Here is a 27,454-nt window from a genome sequence, read left to right as displayed (position 1 = left end):
CACGTGTTAGGAGGATTAACCCGGGTTAACCTCAACATAAAATAAAAATAATAATTATTATAGTTTTAAAACTTAATTTGGGGATTAATTCAGGACAAGGCCTCTGTCATGGATCAGGAGGGTCAACCTGGGTTGATTTATGTTAATATATGGATAAAAATTGTTACTATTGTAATTTTAAAACTCGATTAAAAAATCAATTGAGGCAAGGTCCAAGCCATGGCCAGGAGGGTCAACACGGGTAGACTTAAGTCAATGTATGAATAAAAATAGTTATTATCATAATTTTAAAATTTAACTCTAGAGTTGATTCGAGATAAAATTCAAGTCAAGGTTCAAGAGAATTAACTTGATTGACCCAAATTTTTATGTTAAAAAAAAATCAATAAATTTTTACTCATGTTTTATTTCAAGTTGTCCTGCATAAAACATTGCTTGCACCTCAAGAGTTTGTGGCCTGCTCTACTTTACACAGAGATGATCTGATTTTTTAAAAAAATATTATGAAATGTTATAGTATTGTTATTGAATCTAGATCTATTGCATTGTTTTTTTTATTGAAAGTACTATTTTTGTTTTTAAAAAATTATGATTATTAAAATAAAATAAATACAAAAAAGAAACATGTCTATTTTATGTGACTAAAAACTAAAAAAATCATAAAAATAATAAAAACCATATTTCAAATCTATTTAAATATTCTAATAATAAATAACCTATTTGAATTCTATTCTTAGTATTATTATTTTTAGATAAAATACATAATCATTAAAAAAATATTAAAATTAAAATTAAAATACCACATTAAAATTAAAAAGAAAATTAATCCAATAAATATTTTCTGGAGTTAAAAAAAAGAAAAAAAAAAAAGAGCCAGTAAAGGATCAACCCAGGCCCCGCCCCTTATTTTTAAAAAATACAGATTGGAGGCTATCTATAACCATTTAGAAAATAGACATGCCTTCAAGCTCTCAAACCCTTAATGGAATACTTGGATTTGTTCTAAAATGATTAAAAATAATATTCAGATGCTTCATTTTTTATATATATATATATGTAAATAGTAAAACTCGATAAGTAACCAGTTCTTTTAGTGTCATAGGTTAATTGGCACTATTTAAAATTTTTACTATCCAAGCCATAATGCTCAAATTGCACAGCAAAGGACTGCAGCCCTAATCAAATTCTACGGATTTTGTACCAACTGGCTTGTCTACAGTTATGAAGGGAAACACATGATCAAAAGAGGTCCATATAGTCAAAGATTTGGAAGTTGATGGCTATATCTTCTCAGAGTGCTCCATCTAACAGAAAATTTAAGCACCCACAGAGTTACCATTGTTCTCTCAGGCTCCAATGCTGGACAACAATTCACTGCTCTCAAGATTGTTTTCTGTGTTGTTTTCCTTAGGTGGAGGAGGGTAGGATCTTTCTCCAGCCAAATTCAATCGCAAAGGCCGCCCTTCAACCTCCTATTACAATTACATATCAGCTGATCAAAACACTGGATGACAAGCAAAATAATTCAAGCATGCAAAAGCAACAGCAGCCAGTTCAGGTCTTACCTCTCCGTTCATGGCTTCTAAAGCAGCTTCTGCATTCTCTGCAGATTCAAAGGAGACAAAGCCAAAACCACGAGATCTCCCCGTGTCTCTCTCGTAGATGACTTTGGCACTTAATAAGCCCGGCTGGTTGGAAAATGCATCTCTAAGACCTTCAGAAGTGAGGCGCCATCCAAGGTTTCCTGCATATATCTTGTGCTCACTGTCTATAAAGCCCTTGTAGCCACTCCGTATCCTTGGCTCCATTACCTCCCTCTCACCTCCCCTTGGTACTTCTGGAAAGTTAACCCTCAAAGTTCGACCTCCAACTTGCTGTCAACCATCACCAACATCATTGTCACCATTTTTCATCTTCTCATATAGTACTCAATTAGCAGCAGTCAAATATAAACATGATTCTCACCTTTGATAACAGGCGTCTAGAAAAGAGCACACATGTGGAATAAAAAAACATTGTTTGGGACAAGGATAGGAGCTCAGTTATGCTAAGTACCAAGTTCAGGACAAAACTTCCATAAAGAAACTCTTTAGTTGACAAAGCATTTTCTAACACCACCAATCAGAGCTTGGATTCTTTCTATTCAGATAAAGACCGAACACAGATGCAGTTGACAGCTAAAATCATGATCAGAATTGGACCACATCTCAGAACAAGTTGTTAACCATCTGAAAATTAATTTGAAGCCAACTTACATTTCGTTTTTAGCAGTTCGCAGAGATGGCAATAACACATGATTGGTTTTGCACCAGCTCAATGCAATGACAACAGAAGTCGAAATGCAGACAACTAGTAAGTGAACAAAATGGACTTCTAATGTCGTTGACACAAAACACAATTAACTCTAGCCACGATCGATTAGAGATATAAGCATTATCCACCTCCTCAACATACACTTAAACAACCTCATAACAGATCATACCAGTGCAAAACTAAGGAATTTGGCATGGTTTTGGCACTCGAAATCATAGACAAAGCTCAACCCAGAAAAATGGAAGTCACTTACTGATCCATTGAACATCCGAATAGCTTCTTTAGCTTCTTCAACACTTTCCATTGTAACAAACCCGAAGCCCCTGCTCCTATCCGTAACTCGATCACAAATAACCTTAAAATCCCCCCGCAAAAAAAGAAGAATCATAAGCATTATTCCTTTGTCTACTACTCCATAGACAGAGAAAAAGGGAAAAAGAAAAAAGAAGAACATTCAGAACGTAACAAGAAGACAAAAGAAATCAGACCTCAGCACCAAAAACACGACCAGCTTCCTCAAAAACCTCAGCCAATTCCGAAGAGGTCATAGAATATGGTAAATTGCCCACATAAAGCTTCCCTTCTTCTCTTGCTTTGATCGCAACCACATCTTCTTCTTCTTCTTCTTCTTCTTCTTCTTCTTCTTCTACAATTTCCTGGTCAAATTCGTCTGTTTCACTTTGTGGGTCATCTTGAGCTGTGATGTTTTCATCTGTTTCAACTTCAAAATTGTCAAAAGAGGCAGCAAAAGTGCCTTGGGAACGAGGGAGGGAATTGGAGTTTTGGCTGTTGAGTTTGAGGGGTTTTAGAGGTTTAAGGAAGGGTTTTGATAAGAAGCGGGATGGGATTGGAAGTTGTGAGTGAGTGAAGGAGAGTTTTGAGAGCTTTGTGTGTAATGGAGAGGAAGTTATAGTTGAAGCTGCCACGGAGAAAGCTGACATTTTTATTCTGTGAGACAAATTGACAAGGAATGGAGGGTTTGAAATATGTTTTGATGATTTTTTTGGAGTAGTAAGAAAGATAAGGTTTTTTATTTGCATTTATTGGTTTCGGCCCTTTGGGTTTGGGTCTTCTTGTTTCTGGGCATGGACCAGAATTTCTCCTCGGCTGCCCACCTTCGTTTCTCTCCGTATCACTGTAGCAATTTCATCTGACAAGATTGCCATGCCAAGAAAAGGTGCTAAATGCTATTATATGCTTGTGTTTCGATAGTACTGTTCCATCAATTTGCAGATATAAAATGGGATGAAATTTATAATAATAGAATTACTTAAGATAACACAAATACATAGTTATTTCTTACAATTAGGAATCCATGGAGTAGATATCAAGATTCAAGAGCATGAATCATTCTTCAACATAATTTAGGGTAGAGTCTTTACAACAGTTTATTATCTTGTCCATTTGCTAAAAAATTTACAGTGCATTAAGGATTTAGCACCTCTAACCATCCCCTGACAGCAAGGTTGTATGGAATGGAATAGATGACATTAATTCAATAGAGCCAAGAACGACTTGCCCTAACAACCAATGGTGAAGTCAAACTTCAAGCCATAATTAGGTTGCGGGTTCCTGCAAGGGTGGGGTCTAGTCTAGTTCAAGAAACAAGCACCAACCCGATTTTCGTTCCCTCGCTATTTTAAGTTGCAGCAGTTGTCAGCTGCTGCAACCCACTTACTGGGCATAACAATGCCATGCCCTCTGTCCATCATGCCTGAGAAACTATGGAAAGTCCGCCCAAGATTATTGATCTGAAGGAGGTCAAGTTCTCCCCTATTGTACATGCTTGTCACTTCTGACCCTGAGAGAATCGATCCACCACCATTTGCTTCCATTGAGGAGTTCAAAGTTGCTCCACCTGATTCCAGGACTTCAGAATTCGGTGAACCAGTTGCCTGAGAAAGTCGAAAATCACCAGCTTTCTTTGCCTCCATTGTCCCTTTCCCTTCATTCAACTCTTTTGTATTCAAGAAACGGCCACCACATCCCCTTGGCCGGCGCATTGCATGGAGATGGCGTGAATAGTGCATATAGGGCTGTCAGCAGAAAAAAACTTAGTTATTGAGCCAGAATGCGGAGAGGGATCATTTCTTTCAAGAGACAAGAGTCTTTCCACTAGCCCTAAGTGGCAGATTGAGACCATGGTTGAATCTCCAATACAAAACCATAATAAGAACCAGGCTAATGAATTCATCAGAGACTCATTTAAGCCAAAATAATACCTCATACATGGATTAATCGTGGTCGCTAATTTAGAGATATACTAATGTATTGCATTGACAAACCTGTCAGTTTGAGTCAAATGTTTTCCAAAGGGAAGATACCAAAGCCTGCCTTGAATTGCAAACTTGAACTAATGTACAAGGGGCAAGAATTAAGACATCGGTTACTTGAAAGATTTTATTTGTCTGCCCTTGTTTTCAGTCTCATATGATGTGAAGTTTCAAGTCCTATAGGAAGTGCAAGATTGAGCTACCAAATCAAGAGATCATACCTTACGACTGTTGGTCGATTTATTCTCCAGCACAGCTTTTGCACGGGACTTCCTACGCCTCATAATTCCATGGTACTGCTTAGCATTTACATATATAGGTCCATCATCTGCGGTCATGCTCATCGGCAGCATAATTCGACCCTACATTATTATGAATAAGCTTAGAATTAGTTAATTTCCAAGAATTCTAATTGTTGCTGGTTGTCTTCAACATAAAAGAGAACTCAAATATGAAAAGGGTTTATTGTCGCTATAATCTATGGCACAGGTTTTTTTTCTGATTTTTCTTGGGGCTATGATGGGAGTGCTGGACCACATTACTATCAGTAGATTACAGATTAGTATACCAAGTATTTTGCTTCACATGAGTAAATGTAATTGCAAAAGATATAATTTCACTCGTGAGAAGAAACACAAACCGAAATTTGATGTCCAAAAGTTGAGAATACTCCGTAACATTGATCCACAAGAGGATACTTTGTGCAAATCTACAGTTTTATCAACGTGCAAACCATTAGCCATCAGCTACTATAAATCAGGTTTGAATACTGGCAATATAAAACCTAAACGGAAATAAAATTCTCACCACAGGCTGACCAAATCCCAGATCAAAATGAGCACGATACTCTGGCAGAGCTGTTTGCAATGAAATGGCTGCCTGAAGATTTCTCTGTTCATCACCAGAAGTTTTCCAGTCACCTGAAAGAGAAATTACCTGGTTGGTTAACAGATAGTCATACTGGAAGCACCTAGAAAATTTTTTGTAGATAGCTTGGAGCCTAATTAGCTGATGCATCAACTGGGGACCAGAACTGTCGTCTGTGATGCTTTATTTCATATTAATGGATCAAAATAACTCAGCAGAAGTTCTAGATACGCATTAAAGATATCTGATATCAAATGGGAAGAAGATAGTCTTTGAACAGGTTCTGGAAAATATAAACGCTAGGAAGAAATATCTAATCCTTCAGGAAGAATTTATCCATTACTTAATCAAATGAGGACTACTAGACAAAGAATAAGAGAAAATATGCTCTGACTTATGATACCACCATGCCAAAAAAATGGCTTTGAGATGCAATCATCATTGATCATGATTTCTTCCCATTGGTGATATGTATTTGTCGATGCAAACAAAACTAAATGCATCAGGACACAGTCCATTTATCATCAATCTTGTTTTCATGTTACCTCAGTTTATTCCTTATCATAGGAGAAAGAAATCTTCTTTAGGATATTCTTTTATCCCTGAGTTCATCTAGCATCAAGCATTAGCCAGGACATTGCTGCCTCCTAAATTGTACACGAACTACTTTCATGATTTTATCCATTTCATTATGAAAATCCTCCAAAATTTGCAAGTCACCGTTCAGAGCTATATGCTGCAACACATTTGACCAGAAAATTTTCCAGCTTGTTCATAATTATCTTTCTCGAGTGTTTTTTTGTCTGGATCCTAGTTCGAATGTTCATTGTTTGCACATAGATATGCCTTGTGTACCATGCCTAGACAGAAACTAACAACTGCCATTGTTTACAAAAATATGGATCAATCTACCATAACACTCATCACTCTACTTTATCTAATTTGATTCGTACGATGATTCCAAACAAACTCGCGCTTCCAACATTTTGGCACACCCATTACTGTGAAGGAAAACTGAAAGTTAACCTTATATCCTACTTGACCATTAATTACTGGCTAAGTTCTGTGTCCTCATTTGGGAAACAACTTTGTTAACTCTAATGTCACTCTTATATCAATCAATTTTGGGAAAAAAATCATTATAAATTTGTTTAATTTTGTGATTCAAGACAGTATCTAAAACTGTCTGGTGCATACAGCTGTGATCCAAAGGTTACACAGAACACAGTTTTTCTATGCCTTTTGAGGCTGTAATTTTGTAACTAAAGACAAAAGAAATGTAACAAATGAATCAGAAATACATGTATGAAAAATTCTAAACCATAAAAAAGGAGAAAGATTTACCTGGAAATATAGTGAATTGAGTAATATTCCCTTGATCTAGCCTTCGGTCAGTACTCAGCCTGGCCTGCTTAGTCGCAGCTTCACCTCCAATGGCAAGCTGTTCTACAGGTAAAGCCCTCAAGAGGCCACACGATTCACCAGTAACAGCTTGTGACCCAAATGCAGTCCACCATGGCACTGCTGACAACTGCCCGCTTGGATTATGGACAATTCCTTCATATTCTTTCATTTTCATTGTCGTTAAATTCCCTCTGCAATGACCTTTGTGATTGCGTTAATCGTCTTTATCCCAACAGTAGTTCAAACTAATTCCTGCAAGTTGAAATTTTTAATCAAAATTCTCTCCAAGATTTCTGCTGAATTCAACTCCGTAAAAACACGAAAAATATACATGGACAGAACTCCTACAAATTACATATCACCAAATACTTTTCCATCGTAAATCACAATCCCCCAGCATAAAAATCTCAGCTTCGTCAACCAAATCTTCTCAGAGAAAATGAAGCAGAAAAGATACTTTCTTTTCTTATCTTTTTAAGAAAAAACTTGAAATTGCCAAATATCAAATCCTAGAATAAGATCATCATCATCATATTATAAAGATCAATTAAACACCAACCAAATAAAGGGAAAATAAAAGAAAAGGAAGTGAAAATACATGAACAGAAGACAGTTTCTATGCATAAAAAATAAACAAGGCATAAAATGAGCCCCATCTTAGAGTACAAAGATAGCTAGTGACCAAATAAACCATAAATACACAGCGAAGAAACCAAGATAATAAAACAGGAAAAAAAAAAAAAAAAAAACAGAGTCAAAACTGGAATATGCTGATAAAATACAAACTTTGAGAGACAGAGAAGATGGTGTGCGTACTCAGAAGTAGAAGCAAGCAACAACTTAGGTCTCATACAGAAGCAAAGAAACCCCATTTCTTAAGAGCCATTTCTGTAAAATCTCAAGCAACAAACAAAAAGAAAGCAAACGGAGAGGGGGAGGGGGGAGGGGGAGGGAGGTGGGGGGGTGGGGGGTGGATAAATGCATCCATGTGTAATGGATTTACACGCCAGTAACCAATAAGCACTAGCTTTCATGCAAATCTTTTGGACACTCACTGTACGTACAAGAATATTATTGCAATAATTTATTCGTCTCTCTCTCAGTCTCTCACCCGCTTTTTAACCTTGTTTTTTTTGTTTTTTTTTCCCAATTACTATAAATAATCCAACATCGAAGATCTCATTTCCACTTCTGTTTTTAAGTCCAAAAGGGGGTCTGTAGTGAGCGTCGTATAACTGCTAGGTGCCATCTATTTGTGGTAACATTGTAACTGCACAATTTTTTCCCCAGCTGATACAAAGTGGGTTGCAAATATGTTTAGAAATAGGTTTAAGTGGTGTTTTTGGTAAAACCCAGGCTATCTATATAATTTTATATGAAGATAGATAATCATGTATTGTTGGGAACTATTTAATTTCTTTGACGATTTTTTTTTCAATACTAAAATAATAATATATTGAATTAATTCAAGTTTATTTATATCAATTCACCAAACCCAAATACATATTATATTTTTTTGGGTCTGTGCATGTCAAGTGTCTTATTGCTCCATTAAATCCAAAAAAGGGTGATCCAACTCCTCAAAAGCTTAATTGACGTAACTAGCCAATAAGACAACACAACTTGGTAGAGGGGTGGACACACCTGAAGGCACACGTCTGCATAGACATACCTTGACCCTGAAGTACTTCATCCACTCCTATGCTTAATATAGAATGATTAAAAGCTTATAGTTTTTTTTTTTTTTTTTGGGGTCATAATTAGGCTCACAAAACCACATTAGAGTATGTCTATGTATAGTGGATGACCTGCGTAATTGTTGGGTTTTTCAAAACTTTTAGACGCAACGGAAACAATAGTTTTAAATATTTTGCAGGAGCTTCAAGAATCTTGTTAAATAATTTAGGATTGTTTAGAATTTATATAAAGATTATTTTAAAATTATATATATTTTTTTTTAGGTTTGATTAATTTTTTCAAAATGAGTTGTCACAAATCACAAGTTATTCATTTATTTGATTTATATCAATAATCCACATAAATTACTAATAATGAATCTTCTAAAGTCCATCCAGAAAAGAGAAGTCACTATGCTATTAAGTTCTCACTCTTTATTTTTTATGTTTTCATATGTTTTTGTACCGTATGTTTTATAAAATACTTCTCTATCTTATCACATCAATGCTTACATCAAAGAATATGAGGCATAGTAGTTTATTTCTAGCAAAAATATGATAACCATTTTAATGATAAAATATAACTTTACCCCCCTAAAAAATATAACATATATTATTTTTAAGATAATTTTAAAAATTATTCAATCAAGTCCCTAATTGATTTTTCTAGGTCTAGATTGTAATCCATGTATTAATTACAACTTAGTCTTTAATTTATAAAACTTATTTTCAATTAAGTCACACTTACTAATCTAATCATTCCAGTTTAATTTCTGACCAATGGGTCTTAATATATGTGACCCGCGAGGTTCCTAATAAGTTGATCCAAACATAAATCACAATTCTAAATAAAAAAAGATTAAATAAATTAAATATTTTTTTTATCAATTTAATAAATTATTTAATTTATATTTGAAGATCAAGTCGACCCCTCTAATACTAGGAACGTAATACATTACTTAACCTTTTAGTAACTAGTTTCTTCAGGAATGTTCTACTCTGTCAAATTAAATAAGATCTGAAACTATTTTCAAATCTTATTCTATTTTACACAATAATTTCACAATCATTACTATTCGAGAACAAGTGAAACATTATCCTTAATCCATCTAGAGTAATGATTCATCTCTTAATCATTCATATATTTAGTGTTATACATCATATTTACCCATCTGCTACTATTTATTAGGATAATGTGTTGTCAATATCAAAACATAGCATTCTCTATATAAGATAACTTAGTGATTTTTAGTTTAGTGATCACTTAAATAATTGTCACATGATTTTTTCTACGACACATGTAATATCTTCATATAAAATCTTTATGCGGGTTAATTTATTATACATGGCAACTAAAATCTAACAACATATTATTCTAGGTATCCCTCATATCTCAACTTATGAGAATAACTGCTTCATTTGATAAATGAATAAACATGATATATATATATATATATATATATATATATATATCAATCTTAACGACTTCAATTAATATATAGTTTTGATAGAATATCAACCATGAATATTTAAAAATAATGTATTGATGCAATATAAATCTTATAATATAACAACTTTATAATTTTCTTTATAAAGCATTTTTATCCCAATAACTTTATATTGATTGTAGACTTCTTAATCAAACATAAATAAATATTAAAAATAAAGAATATCTTTATAAATAATAAACATGTTTTTACATAAACAAAATTAAAGTTACATATATCCAATCAATTAGCTATATGATATATACACTAACAATAACATTACCATTTCCACTTAACAGTGCATCATTGATCATAAGGGCTGAATCCAACAATTAAGCTAATTGAAAACTATAAAGCCAATTCTAAAACAAAAAAGGTGAAATGACTGAATCATAAAGAAAAAAAAAAAACTCGTGAATCTATAGTAATTAAAACAGTAAATCACCAAGGCAAATTAGTTTTTATAACAATAGATAACATACATCAATTATTGTCTTACTGAGGGCTGCAATGTGAAATTAATCTTTTGTCACTGTTTTTTCCATGCTATTCATATCCTGACAGCCATGTTCATGGTCGTTGGCTTTAAGGTAGAGTTAGCTAGATAAGTAAATATTGCAATATATATGTCGTCAATTTGTACTATTGTTTATTATCGAACATAAATAATCATTTTTGTTCAATTTGATTTTTATATAAAAAAAAAATCAAACTAAATTTAAAAAAAAAAATAAAACCGGTTCAAACCGACTGGTTTTGGTTCGGTTTGATTTTTTAGAACAAAACCGGTTCAAACAGGTTTGGCTTGATTTTTCTGTTTAGCCTGATTTTGGCTCGGTTTTCCGTTTAGCTTGGTTTTTTCCAGATTTGCTTGGTTTTTTCTAGTTTTTTTTAATTTAGGATTCGGTTCGGTTTGATTTTTTCAGTTTTAGATTTATAAAACCGAACCAAACAGATTATATTTTTAAAAATTTTAATTAATTTAATTGAATTTTTTTTACCATTCGATTTTTTTAATTAAATTTTTCTAGTTTTCTTAATCTAATCAGTTTTTTTTAATTTTTTTATTTACTTCAACTACCAAAGGTCAGTTATGAAGTCATAATCATTTGGTTGTATAGTAATTAGAAAAGTAAGTAGACCAAGTTAAAGGAAGGAATCAAGATGCATTAATAAGGTTTAATTTTGGATAAATGCCGGTTCGTATTCCATCAATACCTGTCCTTTTTTTCTTTTCTGGCGATGCATGTGTCTATTGTTGGATTGAAATTCCTATATTAACTCCAAAATAGTTGGCTTGCATAGCCGCCAAAGCTTCAATAATTTAATCCCTTTTCCCCCTGTTTTCTTTTAGTTGAAAGGATTCAATTTAAAATATATTAAAATAATTTTTTTATTTTAAAACAAGTACATTAAAATTATTATAAAATATTAAAAAAATATTAATATAATATTTCTTCAAGCCCACACACACTCAAATATAATTTCAAAAACAAAAATAAACCAATTAAGTGAAGTGTTTGCAAAAGATGCATGTAACTTCTTATAAGTCTATCGCCTTTTATAGAAAACAATAGTATTTACAGTTCATAACACATTTGAAAAATTATAATTTTTTTTAATTTTAAATTATTTTGATATACTGATGTCAATAATAAATTAAAAATTTATATATTTTGATATATTTTTAAACAAAAAAACACTTGAAAAACCAATATTTATCACACTCTCAAAAATACCCCTATTAAAAAAAAAATGGAAAGAAATAGAAGGAGGCATTGTTATTTTATTTAATTAAATTCTGACGGTTCATGTGGTTTTTCTGTTGATAGAGGTAGATATTTCCAGTTCCTAAGGTGGGCACAAGATGTTTGTCATGTCTAATTAGGTCCATCTTGTTTTCTTTTTTTTTTGTCCTTGGATGTTGGGGTCGGAACGCATTGGTTTTATCCCATAACATGATCTGAAAGATGGAACAAGGGCCCTTGTCTTATTCTGCATACGCTCCAACCAATAAAATATGATTTAAGTACAGTTTGTTTCCCAAAACTAACATTTTAAAAAAATTATTTTTATAAAAATTAAATTTTAATGAAAAATATTTTTCAATATGTCATAAAAAACAAAAAAAGATTGAAATTGATAAAAATAAAATTAGTTTTATAAATTAAATAAATAACAATAAAAAAAAATAAGAACAATATTTAACAAATAAAAAAGATGAAGGATGATAAAATTAAAAAAACAATCTTTTATTTTGTCAATTATTTCAAATAAAGAAAATAATGATAAAAACAAGGACAAATTTTGCAAAACAAACAAATTAAAAAGCTGCTTTGAAAATTTTGAGGGTTAAGCATAAAAATTAAGTGTGAGAAAAAAAAATGTTGTCAATACCAAATGAGAAATTAGCACGCACACTTGCCACCCAAGAAGGGAGAGGTTGCCAACAATTCTTAACCATACTAAGGAAGGCCTCCTTCAGACATTATATGCGGTCTGACGATTCGTCTAAATGTGGTGGCATGTCTGATATATCGACTTGTCTAATACAAATGCCAACCATTGTTTTTTTTTTTAAAAAAAATTATATTTTATATTTATTAAAATACCAAATTGCTTCCTAGTCACTTATTTATCACTATAAACAATATGAAAAATACAAAAAAACCCTTGCATCCTAATTTAATAAAATTTTAATTTTAAAGGTATTTTAGTTATCTCACTTTACTTTTTTATTAAATCTAGAAAGTGTTTTCTAGAGTTGAGAGAAGGAAAACACTTTTCTTTATAAAGGCTTAAGTTTTTTCTTTAGCTAGAAACCATTTTTATTGACCAAAGTTCTTAAAGTTAAAAGTGATTTTCAGGATATTTAGATATTTTTGTTTTTTACCCATAGTAGAATTGCACATGTACATTTGAAGACAAGACATTGAATTCATTGTAATTATGGATATTTGGGTCTTTTAGCCTTGATATTTTTTTTGTTAATTGTAAGTTTAGTTGAGAGTAATAATTTAATTTTAAATTAAGATAATTATTTTATGTTTAAAAAGCTGCTAGCATATTGGAGCTGCCATACACTTTGGGTGGTGCGTGTTGTGGTTTTTGGCAGTAAAAAAAGTATTTTGTTGTCTTAGTTTATTTTTCATTGTCTCCTCTTTCATTACAAATGACATGTATTTTCCAGATATGGCTATTGTATCATTGTGATATTTTTCTTCTTCTTTCATTTCTCCCTCCTACCTCGGTAAATATATATAGTCCTTATTGTTATTGTTATTTCAAATTCAAATTTTTTAATTTTGATTACTGTTTTTTAGTCATTTTTTATTTTGTTGAAGTTTTGTTTATTTTCAATTTAACCCTTAGTGTTTAATTTGTATATAAAAGGTATTTTGATTCAGTCTTACTACTTTTATTTATTTATTTTTACCCTCGCCCTTTTGTTAAAGTTTTATGGATTTCACTTTTATCCTTCAAGTCAAGTTTATGATTTTTGTTTTTTTTTCAATGATAATAATGATTTCAATTTGGTCTATTTTCTCTTTATTTCTTATTGTTTTTCTTTGCTTTTTTTGTCAAAGTTTTTATAGTTTTCAATTCTATTCTTTAAATCAAGCTCGTGTTTTTTATTTTTTCAATAATAATAATAGCAATAGTAATAGTAACAGTAGTTGTTGTTATTGTTATGATGGTGGTGGTAACAATATTGTTGTTACTATAACAATAACAACAACAACAACTATTAATAATAATAATAATAATAACAATAACTCTAATGGGTGGTCAGGCCTGAGTTTGCTCTCCAGAGGTTACCAGCTCGAGTCTCATAAACCTCAGGACTATTGAAGGCTTACATGGTCATTAACTTCAGGGCCCGTTGAATTAGTCGAGGTGTGTGCAAATTGACCCAGATACCCATATTAATATAAAAAAAATATGAGAGGAAAAGAAAAATAGTGATGATAATAAAAATACTAATAATAATTGTTATGTAGATAGTGATAATGATAATAGTAATAATAGTAGCAACAATATCAACAACAATTATGGTAATGATTGTTAAAATAATAATAATATTAATAAGAATGCTAGTATTATTACTAATAATAATAATGTTAGCAATAGTTGATGTTATGATGATGATATAAACAATTTTTTTTAATAATAATAGAAATAATAATAGTGGTCACAATGATAAAAGTAATAGTGATGATATTACTTATTAATAATAATAGTGATAATAATTTTGATCTTTATTTTTTGAATTAATATATTGTAAAATCCTTTTGTATGTTTATATATATATATTTATATATATTTTATTTTTTAATATTTAATTTTTTTAGAAATTGAATTTCATATTTTTTTTAAATTGAGTACTTCAAATTTAATAACTCGGTTCACAGCTTATAAAATTTAATATTTATTTTTTAAAGGCTTTGTAATTTTTTTATTTTTAACTGGATTATTCTAATCATATAATTTGAAGCACAAGTTTAACGAAATGTCTCCAATTGACTTAGTTCTAATTAGTGTTTTTATATATTTATCATAAAAAAAATTATATCTTTTTTTCAACTATTTCTAATACTTAAATATTATTTTTTATTAAAAAATAATTAAGTCTCGCAGTGAAGCGCGGGCATAAAGGCTAAGTTACATGTATGTATGTATGTTGACTTGCTTTGGCCGTTAGGATTTTCCCTTTTCTTTTTGGTGGGACAGTGAGGAGTTAAAATTCTTGTGAGTTGAGATCTCTATGACTCTGTCCATATCTTCATGTGATTTTCCTTAATCTACACTACACGATCCTTTCTAGCTAGGGTCGAGGAATGCTAGCTGTGTACCAAAGATTTTACTTTATTAATTTAACCTTACTGCCATGCTAAATTATTAACTTTATTAATTAACTAAAAAAACCAAAAGAGAACGAGGTTTCGCTCTATCATTCCTCAAAAAATACGATTCACTTGAATAGTTTTTATTTTATTTTATTTTTAAATATTAAATATATTAGAGATTAAATATATTTAACTGACTCCAGTTTCTAATTAACTATTTTAAATTTTATCATTTAAAATTAAATTGATTAAGAATTAGTCTTTATAATTTATTTCAGTTTGGTTTCAATGAAAGTTATCTTTATCTCATAGTTTAGGTCAAAGGGTTTGGCAATTAGGACAAATTAACTCGAGTCGTTTTATGTGTTTTTTTTAAATTAATTTTTTAATTTCAGTTACATCCTTCCACATTAGGTTTATTGATATTAAACTTCATAATTTGTTTCAATTTATTTTTCTATTAGGTTATTATGGTTTCATGATCTAAGTTACAGGTTTGATAGGTTAATTTAGGTTGATTCGAGTTATTTTTTTTTTTTTTATTATTTTTTTTTCAATTTCATCCTTTAACATTGAATTTATTGAAAATTAGACTTCATGATTTATTTTGATTTGTTTTTTTATGAGGTTAACATAGATCATAACCCAACACGAAAATTGATAAATTAACTCAAGTTAATCCGAATCAATCCAATATGTTGTTATCCTAATATTTATTAAAAAAATATCATTTTGAATATTTATTTTAAGTCAAATTACATTTTCACTGGTTGTCTAAGTTGTTTTTGGACATGTCAAATCGACAAGGTCATATTAGATCATTTCTCACATGGTTTAAAAATTACTTTTACTAGAAAAACCATTAGCAATGCCTAGATATTTTTTTCTTGTAAAAAAAATGACCTTACTTGCAACGTAGTGTTGGTCAATGATCTAGTAAAAAACTAAAAGAAAAGGTGATTTCACTATATCTCTCCTTAAAAAACATTATTCACTAGAATAATTTTTTTTCATTTGTTTTATTTTTTAATTTTAATTTCATCCTTCAATATTAGGTTTATTAGAGACTAAACTTCATTATTTGTTTCTCATAACCTAAATTATGAGTTTAATAAGTTAACTCAAGTTTTCCCTTCTTTTTCTAATTAATTTTTTTTTTTTCAAATTCATCCTTCAATATTTGATTTAATGTAGAATTAGACTTTATGTTTTGTTTTAGTTTATTTCTACAAAGTTATACCTGTCTCATAACTAGGATTACGAGTTTGATGGGTTAACTCGAGTTGACTCAAGATGTTTTTTTGTATGTTTTTTAATGATGTTTTTTTTTTCAATTTAATCTTTCTAATACTGAATTGATTTTACAGCTCCAATAATAAAAACAAATGAAGAGCTAAAATGACTTTTCTATTAAAGAAAAATAATTTCTATATCTCTATCATAAAAGCCAAAACATTAAATAGATTATATAAAGATTCATTCTTTCATTAGTTAAACTTCTTCAAGAAAATCAAAAGTATTGATATTAAATATATTAAAACACAAATGAGTTGTTAAAATGATTTTTTTTCATTGGAGTGCAATTAAAAAAAATTATATTTACATTATTTAAAATTTCATGTCTATAATTTGGCTATTGTAAATGAATTTTTCCATTAAAAACACTCTTAACAATGTTTAAATATTTTTTTACTTTAAAAAATAAATTTAATTCAACACACAACATAATTAGTTTTAAACTGTGCAAGTTCCGCCATTTAGTAGACTCATTGGAGTACATAAAAGCACAAACAGATCTGATTAACCAAAATAATACCCTCAGTAATCATCAAATAAACAGATCTAATTTACTCTTGGCTAGTGAAAAAACATAGTGGCGGGTGGGTCACTAGGGTGGTGGGGACAATCTTAACTTTTGCCTCTCCTCTCCTCTCCTCTAAGCAAACCGAGGTGGTCCAAACAAGCTCACCACTCATTCTTCTTTGAGGCCTCTCGTAGTCACGTATTTATCCTTTTCCTTCTCTCTTTCCGGCGGCCCCTTCCTTTCATCTCTTTTTAGGGCACTGTTTATGTTCTCCAAAAAGAAAAAGGTCTCCCCTCCTCCTCCTCCTCCTCCTCTTATGGGATGTGACGTCTGCTACTTGTCCATTTTACAAGGCAGAAATGGATCCTGTTGGCACGCATTCATCTTTCCAAGTGGAGATGATCTCTCCTAAGTGCAACGTAGAAAAAAGCAGGCTTCCTGTTGGATTTTGCAAGTCCACATCAGATTGTGCTTGGCTCCTGCTTTTCTTTTCTTTTCTTTAGAGCTACCGGAGCACCGCCAATGGTTCCGTGTGGATATGTAGAAAAACTTTTTATTTGTTTGTGTGCGGGAAAGATGTGCATTACTAAAAGGTAGAACTTACCTCAGCTAGGATTCATGATCTGTGAAAAGACTTTAATAAAAAAGGAAACGAGTAAAATAGAGAAAGTGATCCCACAAGTACGTGAAGGTTGCAGGAGATATATCGTGATTGTTTTTCTTCTTTGAGTATATAGGTGCATGCTACGTACCTAGCTAGGAAAATGTTAGTTAATTTATAACCTTTTTACAGGATAACAATGGAGTATATGAAGTTCCTTTTTCGTTGAAAATCTAAGAGTCGTTTGGCGTGATTTAAAGCAAAATATAATCATGTTTGGTTTTAGTTTTTGACATATATTTCCAAATTTATATTATATTTCATTATCAACGCTATGCTGTTCGTCGACCAAAGTTTTTTGATATTTTTATTAAATTCTTTAAATAATTATTGAACTCATTAATTTCTTAGTTTTTGACCCAATGAACAAGCAATTAAAATAATTTATTGTTCATGAAAGATATCATGGTGATCATCCTTTCAAATTGGGTATTAAATATAAAAAATACAATGAATTTTTGTTTTTTAATAGTTTAAAGATTTGAGTCGCCGCCTAGTATTTTCATTATCAAAAACTTTAACTGGTTTACAAAATCAAGATAAGAAAGTTGATTGCATATAAAAAATATAATATCCCTCTTAATATATTTATCTAAAATAAGGAATTCACGTGTTATCGTTATTATCGATGCGTGGTTACAACACACCATCACCAATTAAAGAAAAAACTGGTGGATTCGAAGTAGTTTCTTCTCCTCTTTCTTCTTAATTCACCGCTGAGATTCATCAATATTACATGCAAACAAAGAAATCCACAACACAATTTTGTTTTATTTATATCTTCTGCTATTTAATTTGTAGGTCTTGCGAGATTCCCTTCATTTTATTTTTAGAGCATACTAAATATTCGTCACAGTACTTGACCTAAAGTTTAAAACTTTAATGATCAATTAATCTCTTCCCAGACCACTACGTAGCAAGTGATGAACGAGTCAACTAGTTGGGGTCGGGAATATCTAACTAGATAATTAAATTATTAAATGAGGAAAAATCAACGATCTTGACCAAAGAGAGTATTATATTATTAACAGAGATAAGAAGGGTGGGTTATAAATGGGATTACCACTAAGCAAGTGGATTGGGATCCCTTCTTCTTTGTCTTAACCATACCTAATGATGGGTTAATTTAAATTAGAAAAATTAAACTTTATAAGAATCTCCCCTAATTACTTTATAACCACCATTAGCTTCTTTATTCTAAGGAGCCACCATCAAACAAGTGGAGAGGCTTCTTTGTTTCAAATATTTATAAGTAAATATTCTTTGATAACTGTGACATTTGCATACAGGTGGATATCATTAGCAATAGCAGACATTAGCAGTAATCGAATATATTTGCACTTGCATAGAATCCCATTAAATTAAATTAAGAAAAGAAATTGAAGAGAAAATTCTGAACTCAAATGTGATGTCTTGAGCTATATGTGATGGGCGAATCATTTGGAGGTAGGCAGCATGGGTGTTTTCCATTCAGCTTCTGTATGTGTATATTTGGATTATTTTGATGTATTGATGTCAAAAATAAATTTTTAAAATAAATATATATTTTATTAATTTTATTGCTAAGTTGAGAATTTTAGAGAAATTAGTTTTTTTTGAAATTAATAACAAAATAAACAGTATGAATTTAGACGGAATATGTTGAATTGAACAAATGACCGATTACTTCTTGTTATTTTGATTTATTTAGTTCATATTTGATGCAACATTAAATTTTTGTATAAATAATAATAGGTTATTAGATTATGAATTATTTTTATTTACCAAAGTTGAATTTTGAATTAATGGTTACATTATTAATAAATGTTGTCATCAATATTCTATATATGTTTCCTAAATAATAGATAATCGTTCTTGGATGTATCGAGATTCACCCCAAGAGTTGTATAAGAAAAATTATTGTAAAGACGTTGAGTGTTTTATTAATTTTGCACTTTCAAATCTATAGAATATTAGTGGAGATAGGAATTAGATATTCATGTGTGAAGTATAAAAATGATACATATTCTAAAAAATATTTTATCGAGAAATAATTGTGTTGATTTGCACTTAAAAAACTCTATATTCCTTATAAAATTATATTAGAAATGATTGCCGGTTAAACATCTTTTTCTAGCAACATATATCAAGTTATAAATAATAGTAGTAATTATTATTATACATTTTTTTCTAGCCCTAACAATATTTATAATTTTAGCTCAAAACATAGAACAAATGAAATTTTGATTTCTAGAATAATTTTCTAAATTTAGCTCCATTATTTTATTTGGCGGCTCTCGCCCCAACCTGAAATGGTATATGAGTCAATAATACTTGGAGCGTGTTTGGTAGTATGATAGCGGTTGCTTTTCAAATAGCTTTTCGTGCCGAAATACATGCCAATGATGTTTTTTTATTTTTTAAAAATTATTTTTGACATCAGCACATCAAAATGATCCAAAAAGTACAAACCGCACTTAATTTTAACAAAAAAAAAAAATTCAAAATTTGAATGAAACGCAGGTTGAAACGCACAACCAAACACTACCTTAATGTAATTAAGGACCTATGATGTTGACTAAAGTCCTTCAGTTAATTAACATACCAACATCATAGTTGGAATTAAATAACACCTTGTGAATTAGTGCTCCGAATATCCACTTTAAAAATGTCGTTTAGTCCTCTTGCATAAGTAATTAATTGGGAAAAGCATACATAAACTCAATTTTGAGAAATAAATGAAAAATGAGTTCTATCGTGTTTTTTCTAATATTTATAAAATTCAATTTTCAAAATTTTCTCTTAAACAATTTTATATTTTGAATTATATTCTTATAGAAGCCTTTTTTTTTTTTCTTTAGAGAAGACCTTATAATAATAATAATAATAATAATCCACAGTCCACAGTTTTTAATAGAATAGGTAACGAAGCAACTTAGGCATCCACTGTCACTAAATTATTATCGCTTTTGATTCTTTTATAAATCTAAAAAGCAATTTTAAAACGTAGTGCAATAACCATTATTAAATGATCCTCAACTTGGACTGTGCTACATCCGTAATCAATTTGTATACTTATTTTTTTCACCCATCTTTTGTTTATCTGTTTATATTATCACCCTCATTTTATTTTATTTTTTCCTTTTAAACACTAAAAACCAAAAATTATAAATGTTGACCGTTCTCGTAGAATTGTTATAAACAACTCTTTAATTCTTCTTCACACTTGTGAACTATTAAAACGATCTACTTTGAAGGTTGTAATCTTTATATTAATAAGCTCTTAAAATAATTTATCTAAGAATTATAACTGCATAGACTACTTATTTATAAATGACATAATATATGTTGATTGTTTTTTTAGAGTCGTTATAAACGACTCTCTAACTTTCCTTCACACTTATAAATTATTAAAATGATTCATTTTAAAAGTTATAATCTTTATATTTATGAGTTTTTAAAGTAATTTATCTAGAAATTATAAACTGGGTAGACTATTTATCTATAATTTGTTATATATTTATGAGATGGCTAGATAGATTGAGAAAAAAAAAAACAAAAAAAACAAAAAAATAGAAGAAAATGACGAAGAGATTTTTGTTATTATTGAAAGAAAGAAACGCTTCATGAGATTTCTTCTCATTACAAGGATAGTATGCTATACTATGATGGGCCTACATTTTCACAAGGCCCGGTTATTAATAGGCCAAAGGCCCAAGTACAGAAAACAACGAAATTAAGGAGAAGGCTGACAGCTCAGCTCCTGCAACCCTATTTGCTAATCAAGTCAGCCCTTAATTATGAGTTTAGGACCCGAATTTAATTTAGTTTAGTTTAGGACATGAATCATCTTTAAAGTCTTCCTACCATTTACTACAAGGCAAATGTTTCAAGAAACTAGAATAATCTTCGCATGAGTAATTATTATGTTCTCTGTAGAAATATTTTTTCTTTATAATTCTCTCTTTTTTTTTTTAATTGATTTATTCCAATCACCTTAATTAAATTATAGATTTAATAAGATATCCTAAATTAACTCAACTTTACTTTACTAATGTGATTGCAAGTTTTTCATAGTTCATTTTTTATATATTTTTTATTTAATTTTAAAATATAAATATCATATTTTATACAAAAAAATAATAATAATAATCTAGCTCCTGCAAAAATAAGAGCATATACTGAGGCTGTGTATTTGGAAGTGTAGTTGTTGTTTTTTAAAGTGTTTTTCACTTGGAAAAGCATTAATTTTTTTTTAATTTTTTAAAAATTATTTTTGACATATCAACGCATCAAAATGATAAAAAAAAACAATAAAAATATATTAATTTAAAACAAAGAAAAAAAATAAAAAATATATCGAAATTTTTTTAAAAATATTTTTAAAAACACAAAAACAAATAGACATTAATTTATTTTAATAAATTGAAGACAGAGAACATAATTTATCACGGTAATTGGAAGTTTTGCCTAGCTTACCCAATACCATACAATTCGTAAGTCCAAGCATTTACATTGCCATATAAATTCATGTGTATTCTATTTCCATATGCCAAATATAAGTTTTTTTTTTTTTATTACAATTTTCTTTTTCCTACTCAAGAACTGAACTCTCACTTGTTTGCTTATTATTTTATTACTGTTATGACTAAGCAATATATAGAAATATGTGCTGGAAGTTCCAACAATAACAAATTTGCTTGAGATGTTTAAAATAACACTAATTATATATATATTATATATTTTCTTACAGATAAAAGTCATTAATTGAATTTCTTACAATAAACACATTCTATTTTCTGAATAAATTTATTTTCACTGAAGTACCTATATGTCAACTATTAAATTTTGACAAAATTGTGACAATTGATATATGATATTCTAAGATTTTTTTTTTAATTGAGTTATATTGGCTTAAATCTTACCTTGTCCATCAACTTATTTAAATTACATATTTTTTAATTAAAAATTATATATCTATAATAATATGAGGAAACAAATAAAAGTCAAATTAAAAACACTTTAATGGCTGCTTTGGTATTGACTTTAAAGTCTTTTTCAATATACTCTTGATGATTATTTAAAAAAAAAACACTTTAATGGCCTAAAAATAATAATTATTTTCAATAATAATTTTTGTTTCCTATAATATCATATAACTATTATGAGAATATTTCTGTAGATTTATTTTCTTATGTTTTGTCTTATTTTTTTAAAATTTGAGATTTTGAAAATAATTTTTTAAAATAAAATTATGAAAATAGATTGTTTGACTAATTGTGATCAAGTTTTTAAGATTTAACATGTTGTAAATATCATTCAGGACTCAATTTATTTTACTGTAAAATATGAGAAACAGAAAAAAAAAAAAACTTTATAATTAAGACTTATTTGTAAGAAAAATAAAATATATGGATCAAAGTAAATTTTTTCAAAAAATTTAGAGAAAGAATTAATAGATATTAATGATGTATTCCCTACTATGAAAAACTAAAAATTGTTATTATTTAATGATAACAACTGATGAAATGACTTAACCATGATAAAAATATAACATTTTGAGATGTTTTTAAAATAAAAAAATAATAGACTTATTAAATATAAAAGAAAGAGTAGATGAATGTAGAACAACATTAATTTAGCATTAGATTTATCGACACATCAAGTCTATATAATACTTTTTTTTTTAATCATCTAATTAAGAATAATAATTTAATTCAAAATCGATGAATATCGGTCTGATCTTACCTAAATGAGTGAATATATTTTGGAAATGAATAATGAGTAGGATATGGATATTATCAAATCCAACTAAAAACTTGCCCAAATCTAACTTGAAATATATTTTTATGTTATATAAATATATTTGTAGAACATTTAGATTTTTTAAAAATATTATGATATATACATATATGATATTAACACATATAATATTTAATATATATATATATATATATAACTATTTTATTTTTTATTGAATAATAAATAATAGTAGGTATAATGGATACCTATATGTGCATCCAAAATCTAACAAATAATTTATAAATATTTAAATTTATTACTTGATGAATAATAATAGGATATAAAAATAAAAAAATCTAACCCGTAGAAATCCATAGCCATCTCTGAACCTAATGCTACAGCTATATAAGAGGGAACATTAGAACATACACTAAACCCATTTCCAATTTCTTACTCGCCAAAAATAATGTGACTTTCACAATTTTGCACCTTTTGCTATGACATACAAATTTGAATTATTAACTTGTAACTCTATCAATGAAACTACTGTGCAACCCAGTGCAAATTTGCACCATGAAAAACCAGATACCAGATATATACAACACCGGTCCACACAGATTTTGAAAACCTGTAAATAAAAGTGTATGATTTATCCTACCATAGAAAGCAAATAAATTTTATACTGTTTCCAAAAATGCATAATTCTAGAATCTTGACTTCTGGATTCTTAACCTAAATCCAGATAACCTCTCTTAAAATCCAATATGGCCTTGACGTTTTTTTCTTTGGCCTTTTCCAATTTTGGCGACTGCATTGAATGCTTCCCTAGTCTCTGTCACTGTTGTTACCCGTTATATAGACCTCCCACTGGGTTTGGTTGAGAGCACGAGTGAAAAGCAAACATGGCGAGAAAGAAGGTTAAGCTTATGTGGATAGTGAATGATGCTGCTAGGAAAGCTAGCCTCAAGAAAAGGAGAGTTGGGTTACTGAAAAAAGTGAGCGAACTGACCATACTATGTGGTATCGAGGCCTTTGTTATCATCTACAGTCCAGATGATCCCGAACCCGCTTTCTGGCCATCACGTCCCGACGTTCAACGACTTGTTACGAGGTTCCGAAACATTCCTGTCATGGAGCGTTGCAAGAAGATGATGAATCAAGAAAGTTACCTGAAAGAGAGGATGGGAAAACAAAATGATCAGTTCAGGAAGCACCTAAAGAAGAACAGGGATTTGGAGATGGCCGACCTCATGCAACAAGTTTATCAAGATAAGGGATTCGATGGCTTAGACCAAACTCAATTGTGTGGTTTAGCATGGTTGGTAGCGGAGAAAATGAGGGACATAAGGAAAAGGGTTGAATATTTTCAACAAATTCCGCCACTCCAAGATCCGTCCCTTCCACCGGGTCCTTTCCATCCTCAGTACCCTAACGAGTATGGTGATGGCGACGGTGATGACACAGGAGGCCAAGTATTTGGAGAACCTGGAGATGGGAGGAACAATCCTACAGATGGCGGTGTACCATGGGACCAATGGTTCAATGATATAATAAACAACCGTGAGCATAATGTTGCTGGAGGTAGCACCACCAAAAGTGACCTGGGGCTGCCACATCCATTTAACATTGCTGGTGTCAGCTCTGGTGGGGGAGCTGACATAGGGTTCCACCCTGGGCATAATGGTGGTGGTGGCAGCAGTACGAGCAACATTTTTGGGCTGGGCCTCTCTCGAAGCAGAAATATAGGAGACATCAGTGGTGGAAATATTTTTCATCCGGGGCTGCTGCCTCATGACAATGATATCTTAAGCGGCAGGAGTTCCGGTGGAAACAACTTTGATTTGGGGCTTCCTATTGAGAGTAACATGATAGGATGCAATAATGCTGGAAACAGCTTTGATCCACGGCTGCCTCGTGGCCTAGGGTTTAATCCAGGAGGCAACACTGGTGGTGGAAACAATTTTGATCTGGGGTTGGCTCAAGGAAATGATACAAGAAGCGATGGTACCGGTGGAAACAACTATGACCTGTGGCTGCCTCATGTCAAGAACGTGGGGGGCAACAGTGCTGCCGTGAATAACGTGAATCCTTGGCCAGCCGCTGGTGGAGATATAGGCGGGGAGAGTTTAGGACTGGGGCTTCTTCCTGGAACTAGTTTTTCAGGCAGCGGTACTGGTGAAAATCCTTTCCATGGGCTGCACGGGATGCGTCATCGCGGAAATAGCGGGGCTGGAGATAGCGGTGATGGAGGAAGCGATTTAGGGCATCCTGGATTTTTTGGAACTGGTTCAACCGATCTCAGGCTGCCATTCGATGTTACCAAGAACTGGTTTAATGACAACTTCAATCCTTGAATATTTGCAATGAATTTCTAGTGTGTTCCGGTCTAAATTTTCATTTCTGTACTTTATGTTTGTCAAAATTGTTTTCCTTATAAGTCATCGTGTGTCATTTGGCTTAAACTTTATGCTTATCGAAATGTTATGTTTCCAAGTTTGTCTTAATTTATATCCATCTTGCATTCCTTTTTTTTTTTCTTTTCTTTTTTAATTTTAAGAATGAGAATTATACGGTATATATAGGAATTACAATATATAATTAATGAACAAACAATTATAAAGAGTTTTGTTTTGAAACAACGCATAACGAAAATACGGTTTGTTAATTCTCAAACACTCTTGAAATAATAACATCAAAGCTCTAGGAATCTCAGAACTTGAAATTCTTTTTCAATAGATAACTGCTAGTCAAAAGCGTAAAGAGTAGTTTAAATCATTTTTACTAGTTGATTAAAGGAAAAAAACTAAGATTAAAAATAACACAAAATTCAAAATTAATATGGAAATAAAGAAAAGAGATATATAGAAAAGTTATAATTCTTAGATAAAAACAGGCTGGATTTATACTGTAAAAACTTGTTTCGAAATGTAGGTAACATTAAATTTTCTTTTTTAAAGTGTATTTTAATTGAAAATATATCAAAATGATAAAAGAAAATGAATATATATATATATATATATATATATATATATATATATATATATATATATATATATAATGAAGTTAGAAAAGCTAAAAGGAAAGAAAAGTTTCAGAAATCCCTTGCTATGTTTAATCTAGCATAGAGTTCCATTTGTTGAGACTTTATGTATAAGGATTTAGATTTAATTTTTTCTATTGTTATATTCCTGATTTTCTTTTATAATTTTTTTTTTTAAAGTTAGCTTGATTAGTGTGTGTATTGTATTTTTCTCATTATTTCAAAAAAAAAAAATACAATTTTTTTTTTATTGAAATTATGATATCAAAGTCATGTTATTCTTGAGTTTTTTTAAAATCTGGTCCATCAAAGAAAAAAAGAGAGATATAAGACAAATAATACAAATGTATTATTTGATAGTTTTGCCTATATTTACCTAGTATTTTACCCATGTTTGTCTAATATTGGCAGATTTGATATTTGATCGATGTTTTATGCAAAAATTGAGTTATAGAGGTTGAAATCAAGTGATTATAATGGCATTAGAAATCTAAAACCACACCTTTCTATCTATATATGGCAAGAAAAATAAAATAAAAAGAAAGAGCATGGAAATCACAGATTTTAAAAACAAGTTTTGCATTCTGCCAATCTTGGCCTTCAACCATTTCGACTTAAATATCGTTGCAAACTCAAGTTTGGTGGATTCATAACTTAAAAACCTATATAAACCTACCAAATTTCAGCATAAAACAAACTCATATGAGAGAGATATGAGTTTTCTAAGACAACCCATAAATTCTACCAACAACCAGGATTTATTAAGAAACAAGTCTAACTTACTTTCTAAGCATCCAAACCGACATAGAGATTATTTCTTCATATGAAAAAGGTCTTTATATGGCCAAATTAGCTTCACCAAGTCCAAAGTCAAAGCTTGAAGATTTCATAAATTCCCACAAATTATGTCAGCAACCAGGAATTATGGGTATTAGGTTTTTTTTTTTTTATCTAATAAAAACGAAAAGAGAGAGGTGAAAAAGGTGGCGATCATAAAAAAGAACAAAAAACTCACTTGTTTTTTTCTACACTCGAAATTATATTTTCATCTTTTCTCTTCCTTGGTTTTTCGATAATCATGCAAGGCTAAGTTATTTTTATTAGTTGAAAAGATACAAAAGCCTTCGGATTTTAAAAATTGTGAGATTTATTTTATATTTTCTTTTCAATTTATATGATAAGTATGAATGTTTTCATATGCTTATTTTCTATGATTGTTTAGTTTGATTATTAAAGTAGACTATAAGTTATTATTCTAATAAATTTATTGCTAAGTTTGATATCAAAACCAGAGTTGCGATATTTAACTTGTAAAGCGACTAAGTTTAATAATTATGGTGGATCTACGTTGTTAATCTTAA

General features: G+C 30.2%; 3 protein-coding genes across 4 annotated transcripts; 1 reads left to right on the top strand and 2 right to left on the bottom strand.

Moving 5' to 3' along the window:
• Positions 1-1,049: 1,049 nt before the first annotated feature.
• Positions 1,050-3,370, bottom strand: LOC118050972 (33 kDa ribonucleoprotein, chloroplastic). The gene is made up of 4 exons (XM_035061465.2): positions 2,802-3,370; positions 2,567-2,668; positions 1,566-1,874; positions 1,050-1,472 (listed from the first exon to the last, which is right to left on the bottom strand). Exons 1-4 carry the CDS (start codon positions 3,351-3,353, stop codon positions 1,347-1,349), a joined length of 1,089 nt encoding a protein of 362 aa, XP_034917356.1. The 5' UTR covers positions 3,354-3,370; the 3' UTR covers positions 1,050-1,346.
• A 191-nt stretch (positions 3,371-3,561) lies between these two features.
• LOC118050981 (nuclear transcription factor Y subunit A-10) lies at positions 3,562-7,818 on the bottom strand. Of its 2 annotated transcripts, none has more exons than XM_035061477.2 (6): positions 7,674-7,818; positions 6,798-7,109; positions 5,394-5,506; positions 5,227-5,295; positions 4,808-4,948; positions 3,562-4,349 (listed from the first exon to the last, which is right to left on the bottom strand). In XM_035061477.2, exons 2-6 carry the CDS (start codon positions 7,030-7,032, stop codon positions 3,948-3,950), a joined length of 960 nt encoding a protein of 319 aa, XP_034917368.1. In that variant the 5' UTR covers positions 7,033-7,109; positions 7,674-7,818; the 3' UTR covers positions 3,562-3,947. The 2 variants fall into 2 exon arrangements, with proteins under 2 accessions (XP_034917368.1, XP_034917374.1); XM_035061483.2 differs by having other exon boundaries at positions 7,644-7,799.
• A 16,137-nt stretch (positions 7,819-23,955) lies between these two features.
• Positions 23,956-25,407, top strand: LOC118051563 (uncharacterized). The gene has a single exon (XM_035062229.1). The coding sequence runs from the start codon at positions 23,956-23,958 to the stop codon at positions 25,405-25,407; it is 1,452 nt and encodes a 483-aa protein (XP_034918120.1).
• Positions 25,408-27,454: the final 2,047 nt, after the last annotated feature.

The sequence above is a fragment of the Populus alba genome, chromosome 16 (assembly GCF_005239225.2).
Source record: "Populus alba chromosome 16, ASM523922v2, whole genome shotgun sequence".
NCBI lineage: Eukaryota > Viridiplantae > Streptophyta > Magnoliopsida > Malpighiales > Salicaceae > Populus > Populus alba.
This window is presented reverse-complemented; position numbering and strand designations above follow the sequence as displayed.

Coding starts and splice junctions, on each gene's coding strand:
- LOC118050972 (XM_035061465.2), bottom strand. CDS start 3,353: ATGCAAATAAAAAACCTTATCTTTCTTACTACTCCAAAAAAATCATCA. Junction 2,669..2,801: donor GTCGTGTTTTTGGTGCTGAG/GTCTGATTTCTT, acceptor GGGGATTTTAAG/GTTATTTGTGATCGAGTTAC. Junction 1,473..1,565: donor TAGAAGCCATGAACGGAGAG/GTAAGACCTGAA, acceptor TAATTGTAATAG/GAGGTTGAAGGGCGGCCTTT.
- LOC118050981 (XM_035061477.2), bottom strand. CDS start 7,032: ATGAAAATGAAAGAATATGAAGGAATTGTCCATAATCCAAGCGGGCAG. Junction 5,507..6,797: donor TCAATTCACTATATTTCCAG/GTAAATCTTTCT, acceptor TTTCTCTTTCAG/GTGACTGGAAAACTTCTGGT. Junction 5,296..5,393: donor TGGGATTTGGTCAGCCTGTG/GTGAGAATTTTA, acceptor ATAAAACTGTAG/ATTTGCACAAAGTATCCTCT.
- LOC118051563 (XM_035062229.1), top strand. CDS start 23,956: ATGGCGAGAAAGAAGGTTAAGCTTATGTGGATAGTGAATGATGCTGCT.